The sequence below is a fragment of the Halichoerus grypus genome, chromosome 4, assembly GCF_964656455.1.
Source record: "Halichoerus grypus chromosome 4, mHalGry1.hap1.1, whole genome shotgun sequence".
Classification (NCBI taxonomy): Eukaryota; Metazoa; Chordata; class Mammalia; order Carnivora; family Phocidae; genus Halichoerus; species Halichoerus grypus.
Genome location: NC_135715.1, coordinates 29950227 through 29967099, shown reverse-complemented (window position 1 = coordinate 29967099; position 16873 = coordinate 29950227). Strand labels below are relative to the sequence as shown.

Genomic DNA, 16873 nt, shown 5'->3' with positions numbered 1-16873 from the left:
ATATCAAAGATTGTTGAGTATTTCCAAGATATACTAAAATAAAGACTTCTTGAAAAAACTAAAGTATTTGTTTTATTTTATTTTATTATGTTATGTTAGTCAGCATACAGTACATCATTGGTTTTTGATGTAGTGTTCCATGATTCATTATATTTGTTTTAATTTACAAATAATATAATTCTTGTATCACACTTTGGGAAAAACCATTCCACATTATTTTCTCAGGTATCACTTTCCTAAGGTGACCTTCTCTTCCACCCTGTATTACTTAGGTCTTTTTAGCTTAAAAACTCCCATTTTTAGTACTTAGTTTATTTGAAAAAGACATGTATATTTAGAAATATTATTTATTATTATTAACAGTACCACCTGACACACCTTGGGCCCTTACATATGTCAGGCTCTGTGCTAGCATTTCATTAGCATTATCTGCTACAATCTTATAACAACCATATAAAGCAGGTACTGTCATAAGCTCCCTTTTGAAGATGGAAAAAAAAAATGAAAGTAATCTCTGAAAAGTTAAGGAATTTAAGCCAGTTATTAGCCAACTAAAAAGTGGCAGTCTTGGGATCTGGGTCTATATCCATAACCATTAAAACACACCTCTCTAATACTTAAGCTGTAAAATGCCCAATCGTCTCTCAGATCCTCAAAAAGAGAGGGACCATGTGTGCCTGGTCCACCAAGCTGTAGCACACTGTCAGTTCTCAATAAACACATACTGAATAAATGCCCAAGTTTTCTTCAGTGCTAGGCAACAAGGTCTTAGCAAGCAACAGCTTTATTGAACATTATTTTTAATGAGCCCACTCCCAAATTCTGACTGACAGTTGAGGCCAACTGAGGATCTAAATATTACCACATTAAGCCAATTCACATATCAACTGAGTATAGTTCAACTTAATAATTGCTAGAAATGTGTAATATATGTCATTTCCCCAGAAATGAGACAATTACTTAAACTTCCAACCATAAATTTCATTAATTCTGTTTTCCTTTTCGCAAGAAATTCACAGGCTTTACATATTTACCAAATATAAAATCCTACCAAGTGGGCTGTCACAATGATACTCATTTCTTAAGTGCTAGAAAGAAAATCTAGTAACCAAACATAACAAATTTTTGAGATGAGAGCTTATAAATATAAAACTCTTCATTTGGCTAGTCCTATCCCACATATCCACTCATTACACTTTTGGTTTATCAGTCACTGAGTTGCTTAACAAGTAATTCTTACGACCCTACCATGTATAAGACACTGTGTTGGGAAATGGGGATACAACAGTAAGTAAGAAAGACAGTCCCTCCCTAACTATCTAATGGGAGAGATGGATAATTCATCAATTATCAATCAGTTATGTTATGAAAATCATTTCCCAAGGGTACTACCAAGAACATGTCACAAGAGCATCTGAACTGAGTCTAGGGAAAGCTTTCCAGACAAAGTAATAGCTAAAGTAGAGCCGCACTAGCCATGCTCTGTGATGAGCTCTGCATGGAACTAGTCACACTGTTCCCAGCAATAAGACAGGAAGGAATCACAAAATGTATTTGGAAAGAATGTGAAGGGCGCCTGGGTGGCTCAGTTGGTTAGGCGACTGCCTTCGGCTCAGGTCATGATCCTGGAGTCCCTGGATCGAGTCCCGCATCGGGCTCCCTGCTCGGCAGGGATTCTGCTTCTCCCTCTGACCCTCCCCCCTCTCATGTGCTCGCTCTCTCTCATTCTCTCTCTCTCAAATAAATAAAAATCTTTAAAAAAAAAAAAAAAAAAAAGAATGTGAAAAATTTAGAGAAAGCATGCTACAACTGTTAATTTTCTACACTTATCTTTCCAATATATAATGTCTAGTACTAGACTTTCTTTGCATAAGTGAAATGTGTTTGCATAAGTGAAATGTGTTTAAGTTGAACTTACTTGAACTGTCAGAGTAAATGGCATCTTTCCCAAACATGTATAGCTCTCCATCCTTAGAAATAACAGAACTACTTCCGTTATTGCAGGCTGTATACACCACAATCTTTCCTTCCATCTTAATTATCTTTTTAGGTTTATAGGGTTTTGATTGCCGTCTGCTCTTAGCTTAAAAAACAACATAAAACAAATAAAATTAAGGCATCTATGTATAAATAAAAATAATGGTTTGTGTAAAAAGCCCAAGGAAAAAATATACGCATTTATGATACACTTCATTTATCGTCACAAAGGTCTGGGCTTCCCAACATGTCAATTAAAATGAGTCAACCTGCAAGCCTCATCTGGTTAATTAATACTTAGGCTATCACTGTCAGATCCTTTTCTTTGTTACACACTGAAATTTCCAATGAGAAACACCAATTTTCTACCAAACTTCTGGCTTCTGGGGAGCCCAATCTCTAGATTTGCTATTTATATTATTAACAACATTCCTTTATCATATATATGATTTTCTCTCAAACTCTACCTCATATGTATTCTTATGCTAGATCCTAGAAAGCTAAATCAATTCCTCATCCATTCAACACATATTTAAGCAGCTACACCTGGTCAGTGAAATTGTCTAAGAAGGGGAAATATATATGGAGAAAGAGTAAATAAAGTTAAATGTGGATGATGATCCAAGTAGCCTCTTTTCTCAAAAACTAAATCCCTGATATGAGCAAAAGATGGGAAATATGAATCTTCTGTTCTTTCAGTCAATCCCAGTTCTTGATGCCTTTCAGAGTAAAAACACATTGTTGTGCTGGGAACAATTCTGGGACTTAAAAATACCATTATGTTTTTTCATATAACATGATCCATATACATATATACGGTAACTACACTATCTGGTGCTCAAAGAAAGAACAATGTCCTCCAAATGCTAGAAGGAAAACCTGGCAGTGCTGAAGTTTCTCAAATATGGCAATACACTTTATGGGGATCTTTTTCCAAGTAACTTTTATGTACACATGATTTTTACATTAGATGTTGACTTCAAACCTAATCCTCATAAGATGCTACTCCACTGTGCTAAAACATATAAAGTATATGAGAGGTTACAAAAAGAAAAAAATGACACTTTGAGAAAAACTGAACAGAAGTATAGGAAAGATCAGAGACAAACAAAATTGTTTATGTTTTCACTGCTTAGGAATGATTTCATTACAGAAAAATAATAAAAAGAACAGTGAGCCATAACTAACACCATTACACAGGTTACATGAGGTTTACTGCCTTCTGAGACATATATTCCTTATAAAATTTTGGGTTACCTAAAATAACATATTGTAATAAATAAGTTTTTTAAAATAACACCAATGAACAAAACAGATGAACAGCAGTGTATCCATAAAGCATCATCAATTTTTTTTATTCATGAAGATGAACTCTAGAACAAAATCAGCACTTACAATTCTTTAATGAATGGTACAGCACCACATAATCAGTTGATTATGCCCCAATGTAAAATCCTCTATTAATTTGGTGAGGTTAGTGCTATTGAAATTGATATACCTCATGTTAATAAGTTCCACAATATTTTTACTGAATGTCCAGTTGATCAGTCAACTTACTTGACTCTCCATCTTCTCCTTTACTAGCAGATCCTGTAAAGAATATGCTTCCATCTTCTGCAACTAAAAGGGCATGAGAGCCATCGTGACCAACTGAAAAGTGTACAATCTTTGGCGATTTTGTAATTGGTAGTTCAACCCATTTTCCTGCTGAAGGACCACCTTGCTTGATTCCAAGACTCTGGTACTTGCCAGTATAATATATCTTGTATATATATAAAAAAAAGAGAGACAGAAAGACAGAGAGAGAGAGAGAATTATAGTACCTTTTGGAGTAGTGTACCATGCTTCACATGAGAAAAAAAAAAAAACTTCCATATCTTACTGAAAAACAAAACCTGAAACCAAACTGTTTTTACACTATTCAACTTCTGTGAGATCAGCAGGAGAGAAATATACATATTTTTCACAAAGATCCAGTTCTTAATAGCTTTTTCATATCTACTCAGGTATAATCTTTCATTATAAGTCTCCTGAATGGATATGAATAAATATACTTCACAAATATACTCTAATCTCACAACAGTAGGAATTTGATAAAATTCTCAACTGTTTTTCCCAATGTAAAAAAAACCTACATACAAATATACCATAATTGCCTAGTAATTTTAATTTTCAAAATTCTTTTAATTACCTTACTTTAACCTCACACCCATTAGATAAAAAAACTTCCATCTCTATAGATTGACCTCTACAATCTGTGACTTAATTATACTTGCTCCTATTTCCCTCAACTTGTAGTCTCTGTATTTCTGCACATTTACAGAAATTTGCAATAAACGTGTTCATCAAAATGAACTCAAAATGTGAATTCATTCCAACTCAAAAAATTACAAAAAGCTCCATAATTAAAATAAACATTTGTAGGAATGGAACATTTTAAAAAGTTTATAAAGTTTTTCACTCTTATATGTCACAACTTTCTTTTATACTATTTCAACATGAATAAAAGTTCACCATATTAAAATAATAATTTAAAATCAAAAATTTAAATATTATGTTTAAACATGTGAACTATGTAAACTAATCAATTGATTATACCAATTGACTATCTCATAAAGCACAGAATGTTCATTTTTGATCCTAAAGAGTAATTTACCTTTCCACTTGCTGTTTTCATTAGTGCAAACTCTCGTCCTGCACCAAGAATTGCTGACTCCTCATCAAATCCTGTACCTGATAATACAAGACTAATAAATACTACTATATTTTTAATATGAATAATGTAAATCATAATTTCACACTATTTTGAGTGATTAAAAAGTCATCTCAATTAATACCCTTCAAAAACAAGGCTAACAATCACTATGTTGAATCACTATGTTGCACAACTGAAACTAATGTAACATTGTGTGTCAACTACACTTCAATTAAAAGAAAAAACAAGGACGATGAAATGTCATATGCCTAAGTTGGAAAAAAAAAAAAATTAACAATAGATACACTACTCCAAGGAAAAATAAAGTTACCATAAGCTTTTTAATTTGTTTCAAACTAGTGCCAAGTTAATTTTTTAAATATAAAAAAAATTTAAATCCATGTCAGCAATATTCCTTGAATGAATGAATGAATAAATTTTTATTGAGCATTATTAGGTATCAGGCATTACAGAGTGCATGAACCTTATCCTGTCTGATCTTCACAACCATACTGCCTGGTTTACGAATGAAGAAATATAAAGCTTGATGAAGTTAGTCCAGACATAGATTCATTTGGACTTGGACAATACCATGCAGATATTTGAATTAAGGTATATCAGATTCTTTGTTCCATGTTTTTCCACAGAAGAACATTTCATGTAGCTACTCCATGAATCTGAATACATATGTGTGCATACACAGAAAGACCCTTATGCACATTTTCAAACTGTAAAACTATTGAGTAAATAATTATATATGACATATTTTATGACTGTCTAATTATACAAACTACTAATTAGTTTATGGGCTTTTTAAATTTAAAAACTGTAATTTCAGTACTTTTCTGTGAAGAATTACAAAAACACTACATAATTAAATAAAATATGCAAAATAAACCACTTATGTCAAGTTTATTAAATTTAATGAGGTAACAGTCAAAAAAGTGGGTCTTGCAAAGAATCCCACAAGCTAAAAATGGCACCATTAAACCTGGAACACCATGGCAAACCAAAATTGAGAGCCTCATGGGAACTAAGGATCCTAATTACTACTACGACCCTGCAAGAGTACATATACTAAAACTGAGAAATACTCTGTGTGGTTGTCTCTATTTCTGTATCCAAATGAAAGATTATTAATCAGTTTGTTAGGCCAATTACCATTTTCACAATCTATGAGAGCATTCTATGGCTATGTTGAAAATCTGTTCAAGTAACAATCAAAGGTTTCAATGAGAGAACTATGTTTATTAATGTAGTAATATTTACAACAAGTTTTCAAAATTTTAAATAACTGAATAAAGATAGAACATAACAATTAATGATGTCCCTAAATGTTATCTATAATTCTTATCAGATTAAGTTTATTTTCATTTGCTCTACTCAAAATGAAAAAGGGAAAATTATTAGTCATTTCCTTAAAATGGTGTTCATATAGCACACTCTGTTTAAAGGTCTTATTTTCTAGCCACTTATACATATTAATTCATAAGTTGCTTTATAGTAATAGCAAAGTAACCACCAAAATACTACTGCTCAAAACACAATATGAGTTTTCAAAAGAATAAAGAATCTGAAAATTTAAATATGGGAGAAAGGCTTATTTGACTATCTTACTTATAATATGCAAGTCCTTTTCCAGGTCAAATAGTGAGATACCACAGGCATGTAAACATTTTCTGGCCAGTTTAAGTTGTAATTCTTGTTGTAGCACAGGTTCAGTGCTTGTGGCAAATATTCTGACAACAAAGCCATCCTAAAAGAAATAAAACATTCAGAGTAATATGTTGTATAAATTGGTCTTTCAAGGCTTTCTACTGTCTAATTAAGATCAAATAATTTATGAAAAAAGGATTCCATTTACACAGCTACTCATGATTCAGAGTACTTACATCTCTTGAAGCAGCTATCTGATTAATATATTCTCCATCAGTGAATAAAATATTTTGACCTTCAGTGTGGCAGTCTGTACAAAAAGAGGAAAAAGTAATTATATTACAATATAAATAAACAGCTCACAAAATGACTTTACACCTCTGCTGAAGTTCTCCACGCAATAAGGATAAACTTAAACTTAAAGGAATACTGTGCTTTTTAATAAAGAATTACAAATTAGCAGAAACTAAATAATTCAACTATTATTACTTACTACATTTTGTGCTTACACTTATAAATCTTCCATAATCAAGGACCTGAAAGCCCACCTAATTTCAAAATGAATTAGTATTAGATGTAGTCTGATAATAAACATGCATCATGATGAACAAACTATAATATTGGTTATAATCATTTCAATACAATCACATGCGATGTAGCAACACTCTACCCTCTGACATACATCACAGTCATTAGTGTCACAGAAAAATACAGATAGACCTAAAAGCTTCTGCATTTGAGGTCTATGGTATCCAATTACAGATATCCCTTGCTTTATTACACAGAACTGGTTATGCAGTTCCCACTTAGAAGTTTAATAGTTATTCCCAGCATTTTTAGAATTTTACATGCTATACATTTGTGTGTGTGTGTGTGTGTGTGTGTGTGTGTGTTTTAAGTAAGCTCAAGGCCCAACATGGGGCTTGAACTCACGACCCCAATATCAACAGTCACACGCTCTACTGATTGAGCCAGCCAGGAGCCCCATAGCATGCTATACATTTTTAAATGGTCACCTGCTTCATAGAACAAACACATCTAAGCTTATGTATTTCCTCTGTCTGAAAGCGCTCACATATTTTGGCTGGAATAATGTGCTTTGTCAATACTGTACGTATCTCTGTGGAACAGTGCATATATACTCTGATCAAAATAATGCACAAGTGCCATTGTAACAAGGGATACCAGTATTACAGAAGGACCACTGGGACATGTGTTAGTGATTGCTACTAAATAACATGAAACTACAAGCAAAATCAACATCTAAGTATAAACTGTATCCTTTTAGAAAAACAAATATTCAGCAAGCAAGTATAAGAGCACACACACTTCCCAAAATAACTGCAGAGAACTAGGATGAATGTCTCCATTAATTACAACACACACAAAAAATAATATTTCATTTCTATTTGCACCTGAATCAACAAAACATAAAATTCTGGTTTTGGAATGCAGTAATGGAGCCCACCCAAATAAGCTGGATTACTCCATATCTTTGCCCAGGAGCTTCATACTAGCATACTTCCTTATTATAAATATGCAAAACACAGGCAGACCCTTACCAAATAGAGAATTCAGTGATCACAAACTGGAAATAGAAACTGGGAGACAAGGCCCACTGGTAGCCCAAGAGACTTGGTAATCAAAGAGAGGAGAAATCGAAAGAAAGAGTTCCTAGTCCACTGTACAGAATACAAAGAGGCGCAAGAAAGATGCTTCTCAAGCTCTAAGCAGTAAGATTTTAAACTAAAAAGCAAAGAAGAAAAACTCATTATAATTTCAGATAAATGCAGGGGTGAGGAAGTGAAGCGGCGCAAGAAGATTGGCAAAAATTCTCATGATCTGAGGCAATCTGTCACCAGACATGGAGAGTAAATGACATAAGGGTACAATATAAAAGATATGCCAACATATAAAGGCTAAAATGACAACAGAAAAAAAGTGTTCTAAGTTCTTCAATGCTAGGTTGAAAATAACTCATCTATAAGTTAGAATCTAAAGACAGGTTAGAACATGAAGCTCAAGGAATTACCAGATTTGTGTCAATTTTAAATATGGCATATTCATTATCATCTATGAACCTGACAATTTATTTCTGCTTCTTCTGGATGTGAAAACTAACAAGTTGCCCCCAGCTAGGGGGAAAAAAGTGCTATTGAAGAAACTGCAGTCCAGATCAAAGAAATGGAAAAATGATGATAGGCTTCCTCAGGCTTGAGGGCAGGTCTTCCTGCTGCATGATTTCAAAAAGATCTTCTCCTTATCCTTTCTTTATCCAGCATGTAATGTTACAAGACAGCATCTTCAGGAAAATATCTGCCAGTTAGGAAGACACACGGCACAGGACTGTCCTCCCAAAGTTTGGTTCATTCTTCACCTTGAATATGGTACGTATTTATGAAACACAGAAAGCCACACTTGTACTGTTAAAAGTTGCATTTCATGTTAAATGATGTAGAGTGATTTAAACTGAACAAAAACATTAGCAAGTCATTTTTTATCATGTTGGAATAAATAAAATAGCTATAGGGAGGCCATTTTCAAATGATCTTCTCAGTCACAATCTTTATTAATTGATCAGCATTTCTCAGTAGTACATCTTTATATTAGTATTCATCTGTTGGGAGGGGTAGTGTATTTAAGAATTTTTCTTCCAGGACATTATTCTAAAATAACACGCACAAAGAGTGACAGGGATGCTCATAACAGTGTAATTTATATGGTAAAAAATTGGAAGGAACTTCCATTCCAATATATTAATCAATGAAATATACTTTTTAATATTAAAATGATATTGTGAAGGACTATTTAATGGTCTGGAAATATATTCAGAATATTAAGTGAAAGGGATAGGTTAAAAAAGCATTAGACAGCATACGACCTCTTTTTTATAACACTGTCCATTCATACATAGAAAAAAGACAGGATATTTACCAATATGCTAACAGTGTTTATATATGGGAAGTGGAGTTACAATTAGTTTTTTTTTGCTTATATGATACTTATACAATAAATGTGATTATTTTTAATATAAGTATATATGTGTGTGTATATACATATATATGGGGATGCAGGTAATTATTTTAAAATTATCATTATCATCACCATCATCACCAGAGACATGGTTCATCCAGGACTTGTGGTGATTTAAAAAAAGAAAAACAAAACAAAACAAAAACCTACAGGTGTATCTGAAAACAGTTATTTACAAAATGGCTTTAATAAGTTATCTGTTTTCCAAAGTAGCTTTTTTTGTGAAACACACATGAAATGTGGCATTTACCTTAACACGGTGTCATGTTAAGGTATATATATATGCATAGCAATGTTCGAATAAATGTTTGATGAAGTCATAAGAATATTTTAAAAATTAACAACCAGCTTGGGAGCAATTATCCTCCCCAATGTATTCTTCAGAAGTAGTTCTCAATCATTTCCAGATGGTCAAGTGCTTAGAAGTAATATTGCTGCTTTCCATGAAATTATTGATACACACATTAAACATTTAAGATTTTAATATAAGCAAACTCCTACATTATGCATTAAAGGTATTTGCAAATTCAAGGACCTTATAAGGGATAATGTATTATGCATCTGCCCAGTGTTCCACAAAATTTAAGATCCACTGCCCCAGAACTTAAGACAATGATTTAAGTGATAAATACAGTGAATTAAGTGATAAATATGTATGTGCAACCTCAAAATTAAAGCAAATGAATTCTGTCCAAAGTGCCTTATCAGAGTAGTATTAAAAAGTATAAATGATGGAATTAAAAAAAATTCCTAATCCATTTAAAATCTGTGTCTGAAAACTCTTTATAAAAAAGAGGAAAACCTAAAGTGCACTGTTGTTAAAGAAAAAATAAAAATTAATAGAGGGTTCCTTCATACCAAGTTATATGAGAGCCAGAGTCATCCTATTATTAGGAGCAACAAAGTAACCTCACACCCCCTAATTCAGCAGCTGAAACTATCTTGGTGGGTGAGGGTAGGGGATCAGGCTGTAGATGGCCAGTGATTGGAAAACAAATATTAAAACACTTTATACAATATTGCCAATGTCTGTTTTCCTCACATGCATTAACTTCATATAGACTATAAAATATTTTGTATGTCAAGATTTTTTTCAGCCTATTTGTAAGCAAGCACTATTCCTGGCTAATCACTTTTTATGTGTCCAAATGGCCTAATATGCACATCTCTTAAAATCACCTGTGAAGAAAACAAATGACTAGTTGAATAACATACCTGGTAACATTACTGTACCATCTTGTTCCAGTGTTTCAGGGCTTATTCTTATGGCTGTCATGCTGTGGTTATTAACATCTCTATACAATAAATAACCCTGAAAACAACAAAAAATTTTGCTGTGTTATGTGTTAAAATATTTCTTTCAGTAGCTACTTAGCAGAAAAAGTAGTCATACAGGTCTGTCTGTATAGTTTTTTGAGGTATGGTAATATGTCAATATTGATATCTAAAACAGATTTAAGATTAAAAATATAAGAACATGGGTATGCTTTAGTAAGAGGAGGAACTGTACACTACTGGGTATCAATTTGACCTATTACATTCTCAGATACCTACATTAGATACACCACCCAGGACAGCATAGACATTTTGTTCAAATTATTTTATCACTTGCCAAGTAAATAAGAGAAATGACCACTGTTATTTTAACAAATGTTTTAAGGAAAAATAGCTAAAATATTTTGGTTAATATTTAGAAACAAATAGGGTAGCGGTTTTAGATGGAATGATATGCCACTGAACATATTACCATGTCCTTATTTCTTACATAAAATACTATAGTGGCAAATAAAAATTTGATGAGACGTTTTGAACCAGGTTAACTTTTAAGAGACAATCACTGAGTAATTAGACATATAAAATTTAATTTCAAAATCTCCCCAATAGTCGATATAGCAGAATTATTTTTCGTATCAACAATTTCTTTAATTTTCAAAATGCTTTCAAATATCTTTTATCATTTGATGATGACAATAAGCTGTGAGCTGGGCAATACAGGTATGCAGGGATATCTTTATTATATATCCTTCCACAAGGGAGCTTGGACTTTACCTCTCAGGAAGGGACAGTATGGAAATAAACCTGGCCCTTTGTCCATCCTTCATCTGCTTCTCTCCATGGGAGGTACAGTAAGGTATCTGATTGCTGACACCCATTTGGTCACATTAGTCAGGTGATGAGATCACAGCATTAAGGAAGCAACACAGGCCTAGCTCTTTTCTCTTTGGTGATACTTTGCATGATCCTCCATATAGGTAGCTGTTCACTGGGCAGGCCACACACTGTTCCCCGGAGGTACTGATTTAGACTTAAAATGAAGGGTCTAGTGACAAGAAGCTCTAATTTGGACTCAGGTCACACAGATACATTCCCAATTCATGTTTGCTAATGGTAGTGGTGGTGTCTGATTCTTATCTAGAGATCCACTTAACAAAATTCCAACAGAAGACATTTTTATGCCCATTTTATAGCTAAATAACAGAGGATCAAATAAGTTAACTGAGGTGTCCAAAGTCACACAGCTAGTAAGGATCAGGGCCAGAACTAAAAGTAAACCTCTTATGAATTCTAAGCCAATGTTCTTTATATTATACTGTATCATTGTTATTAGCCATATTATTAAAAATACACCGTATCTGTTTAAACAGAAGTGACGTTATTTATTGATCAAACAAGTACAAGCCACATGTTCTAAAAGACAGGAAAGAAAAGTTTGGTTTATTATGGATATTCTCTTACCTGAGCATACCCTAACCAAGACTTTTTTTCTTTTCTGTTTCTGATGCGAGATGTAGAATTATATATATGGCCCTGCAAAGTAACAAAAAAGTTAGCCCATCCACAGTTTCGTAATTAATAATCAATGAAAAATAACACAAATGGATGACATTTAATACTTATGTTTCCATCATGACTTTCAAAGAAATATTATTACATCAAAATTAAATAGTACTCTAAAAATGAAGCTGAAAACAAAACACAATTCAGGATGGACATAACTTCTGCTATAATTAAGAACTATAAGGAATCACATTACCCTAACTGTTCCACTGTATCCAGAGCCTATTTTGTATAATCCATCCTTGCATAACAGATAAAGAAAAAATCCATCATTCTGAAGTAGACATTGATCATCTTCATCAACGGATATTTCTTTTAATGGCCACTTGTGCATTAAAGCTGCTTTCTTAATGCCATTGCTAAACCAGTCCTGAATTTGGATTTTTCCCACCAATACTGCCTGTACACTTCTCTGTAGGGAATTTAGTATCGTTGGCACCTATTTAAAAGACAAGAAATAAATAGGTATTTTTAAATGTCGCAAACACAAAACAGACAAAATAAAGATACTTCAGTGATACATCATCATTTATGAGAAAATAAACTGTTCAGAATGATCATGGTTTGGCACATCAGTAAAAACTATTAAGTAGACGTTTATCTATAAGAAGCAAATCTCAAGCAGCCCAAGATAAAAATGTCAAATTCAAAGAATATTAACTTGCATTTCTGGCTGAAAACACTGAAATATGCATCTTTCTCCAAGACACCCAATAACCAGTACTGCCTATGATTTCAAGCTTTGTGGATGGAAACATACTAGATTAGTAAAAAGTATGAACACTGGATATAAATAAAATTATGTTGGATTAGAATACACACAAGCCAAAAAATCTTTTGTAGGATATGCATAATTATTAATACCCTTCCTGATAACAAAGCACAAATTTAAGCTGAAGAGAATGGTGTGGTATGGCTTCTACAGATGAAACAAAATTTCCAATGTTTCTCTTCCACCTTGCTTCTCCATTATTACTAATGCCCATCAACATCAACAATATTCCATGATATGAAAACTCATTTGTGTTAATTGTGTATTCATTCAACCTTCATTTATCATTGGATATCAATATTTATCAAAGACCTGCCGAATACCTGGCACTGTAACTGAGTCGTCAACAGTCACCAGCATGGGACCAGCATTCTACTAGCAGAGGAAATTCTGTTCCTCATCTTTTGTCTCTCTTTTACCACATCCAACAACATAGCCAGACCCCATTGTCCAACACGGCAGCCATTAGCCACATGTGACTACTGAGCTCTTGAAATGTGGTTAGTGCTCTAAATACAAAATACACACTAGATTTTGAAGACTTAGTATAAAAACAAGAATACAGAATCTTAATAATAATATTACATTGATTACACATTGAAATGAATTTTTTGGATATACTGAGTGAAATACATCATTAAAATACATAATTAACCACACCTGCTTCATTTTACCTTGTTAATGTGGCTAATAAAAATTTTTAATTATACACGTAGACTACATTATATTTCTATTGGGCAGCATTCTGTAGAGGGAAGAGCTTTCACAGGGATAAGTGACCCACTGTTCACAGATACATTCTCCTCCCCTTCCAGTTCTAAGGCCTCTGACTCACCCAAAATAATTTATACTATATGTATAGATAGTATAAATATACATATAATAGAATTATACATATAACATATACATAGTTGAATACTACAAATTCTCTCCCTAGAAGCAGTTATATTAAACTTACAGGTGTTTTATCTAGAATCACTATCCACATTTCCATATAAGATGCCAAAGCTTCCATTGTTAATTTTTTTGTTTCAGATACTTTCTCTGTTGGTGTCTATTATGAACGATGATGCCCCTACTCCATCCCAAATCCTCAAAATTGAGCTATTATAATAATTTCTGGTTACATTAGTATTCAAAGGTCATTCACTATGACTGTGTAATCATGGTTCATGAACCACTGTTTAACATACATTTCCCTCTTGTGTAATTTTTCTTTTTTTGGTTAAGTCAACAATTGCCCTATTTTTGCATTTGCTAAGTTTGCTCTATACCTACTCCTAAGTGTTCCCCATGCTCCTCTCAATAAAGTCACAAACACATCATTTCTGCTTTTCGCGCTTGGCAACACCCCTCATGAAACCCTGCTCTGACCTAGATTAAGGAAGAGGCAGGCATAGAAGTTAAAATTATTCCATATCTTGCATGTGGCAAAGCATCTTCATCATCCCTCAAACATGACTGCCAGCTGAGCTACGTGTAGTGGACATCATCTTCTCTCAGAACGTGGAACGCACTGTTATCTTTTATGCCAGTGCTGCTTTTGAGAAGTCGCCCGATGCCATTCTGCTTGACCTTTGTTACATAATTGGTCTTTGCTCTCTGGAAGCTTTATTGTCTGTTAATTAACAGTGTTCTGAAATGCAAAGCTCTATCTTGGTGTGGGTCTTTTTTCATAACGAATGCTGGGCACTCAGTGTGTGTTCTGTCAGTCTGAACATGTGTATCTTCAGGGGACAGGAATTTTCCTTATAAGATTTTTAATTTCCTTCTCTCTGCTTGAATACCTATTAGGTATTAGATTTCCTGGTTAAATCCTCCAGTTTTATTTTATATCACCTGTTTTCTCTCTCTTTTCTATTTTCTGGACACTGCTTCAACCTGATCTTCTAACTCTTCTACTGATTTTATTGTTGCTATCTTAACTTATAAAAATTCTTTCCTGTTCTCTAAGTTTTTTTTTTAAAAATAGAATACTGATGTTTCTATTATCCTTCATCAAAATATTAATCGGTTTTCTTAGAGCTTCTTCTGTTCTCTATATTCTTTTTATCCAAATTATCTATTATCTTTTACTATTATTATTCTTGATTTGGGGGATCTCTTTTTCATGTTAGCCTAGTGATACTTGGTTGTACACTTTTTTTTGGTTGCTGCACTGTTTTATTTATTTTTTTGTTATTTTTTTTAATATTTCAAGTTTTTATTTAAATTTTAGTTAGTTAACATATAGAGTAATTTTAGTTTCAGGAGTAGAATTTAATGATTCATCACTTACAGATAACACCCAGTGCTCATCACAACAAGTGCCCTCCTTAATACCCATCACCCATTTAGCTCATCTTCCCCACCCACCTCCCCTCTAGCAACCCTCTGGTTTGTTCTCTATAGTTAAGAGTCTATTTAATGGTTTGCCTCCCTCTCTCTCTCTCTGTTTTTTTCTTTCCCCTATGTTCATCTGTTTTGTTTCTTAAATTCCACATGAGTGAAATTATATGATATTTGTCTTTGACTGGCTTATTTCACTTAGCGTTATACTCTCTAGATTCATCTATGCTGTTGCAAATGGCAACATTTTATTCTTTTTGTTGGCTGAGTAATATTCCACTGTATTATACGTGTAATATACCACATCTTCTTTATGCATTCATCAGTTGATGGACACTTGGGCTCTTTCCATAATTTGGTTATTGTTGATAATGCTGCTATAAACAGCAGGGTGCATGTGCCCCTCTGAATCAGTATTGGGTAATCACCTAGTAGTGCAATTGCTGGGTCATAGGGTAGCTCTATTTTTAACTTTTGAGAAACCACCACACTGTTTTCCAGAGTGGCTGCACAAGCTTGCATTTCCACCAACAGTGTAAGAGGGTTCCCCTATCTCTGCATCCTTGCCAACATGTTACTTCCCGTGTTGTTAATTTTAGCCATTCTGATAAGTGTCAGGTGGTCTCTCACTGTAGTTTTGATTTGTATTTCCCTGAGGATGAGTGATGTTGAGCTTCTTTTCATGTGTCTGTTAGCCATCTGTATGTCTTCTTTGGAAAAATGTCAATTCATGTCTTCTGCCATTTCTTAACTGGATTATTTGTGTTTTGAGCTCAAACTCATTCTACAAGGCCAGCATTACCTTGATTCCAAAACCTGACAAAGACCTCACTAAATAGGAGAATTACAGGCCAACATTCCTGATGAACATGGATGCAAAAGTTCTCAACAAGATACTAGCATATCAAATGCAACAGGACATTAAAAGAATCATTCACCATGATCAAGTAGGATTTATTCCTGTGCTGCAAGAGTGGTTCAATCTTCACAAATCAATGTGATACACCACATTAATAAAAGAAAGGATAAGAACTACATGATCCTCTCAATAGATGCATAAAAAGCATTTGACAAAATAACAGCATCAATTCTTGATAAAAATCCTCAACAAAGTAGGAATAGATGGAAAATACCTCAACATCATAAAGGCCACATACGAAAGACTCCCAGCTAATATAATCCTCAATGGGGAAAAAACAGATTTTCCTCTACAGTCAGGAACAAGACAGTGATGTCCACTCTCGCCATTATTACTTAATAGAGAACTGGAAGTCCTAGCCTCAGAAATCAGACAACAAAAAGAAATAAAAGGCATCCAAATTGGCAAGGAAGAAGTCAAACTTTCACTACGCACAGATGACATGATACTATGTAGAAAACCTGAAAGACTCCACCAAAAAATTGCTAGAACTGATACATGAATTTAGTCAAGTCACAGAATACAAAATCAATGTACAGAAATCTGTTGCATTTCTATACAGCAATAATGAAGCAGCAGAAAAAAGAAATCAAGGAATTGTCCCATTTATAATTGTACCAAAAACGATAAGACACCTAGGAATAAACCTAACCAA

The 16873-nt window shown here is 33.5% G+C and overlaps 1 protein-coding gene across 16 annotated transcripts in view; it reads right to left on the bottom strand.

The window, feature by feature from the left end:
• The window catches only part of MYCBP2 (MYC binding protein 2), a 272286-nt gene that overhangs the window by 194319 nt on the left and 61094 nt on the right, over positions 1-16873 (bottom strand). For all 16 annotated transcript variants that reach the window (XM_078070219.1, XM_078070220.1, XM_078070224.1 and 13 more), the window contains exons 6-13: positions 12396-12638; positions 12098-12169; positions 10577-10673; positions 6565-6638; positions 6290-6428; positions 4634-4710; positions 3535-3739; positions 1919-2083 (exon numbers count right to left, since the gene is read on the bottom strand). In XM_078070219.1, the coding sequence (XP_077926345.1) occupies positions 1919-2083; positions 3535-3739; positions 4634-4710; positions 6290-6428; positions 6565-6638; positions 10577-10673; positions 12098-12169; positions 12396-12638 (1072 nt within the window). The remainder of the gene's footprint in view (positions 1-1918; positions 2084-3534; positions 3740-4633; positions 4711-6289; positions 6429-6564; positions 6639-10576; positions 10674-12097; positions 12170-12395; positions 12639-16873) is intronic.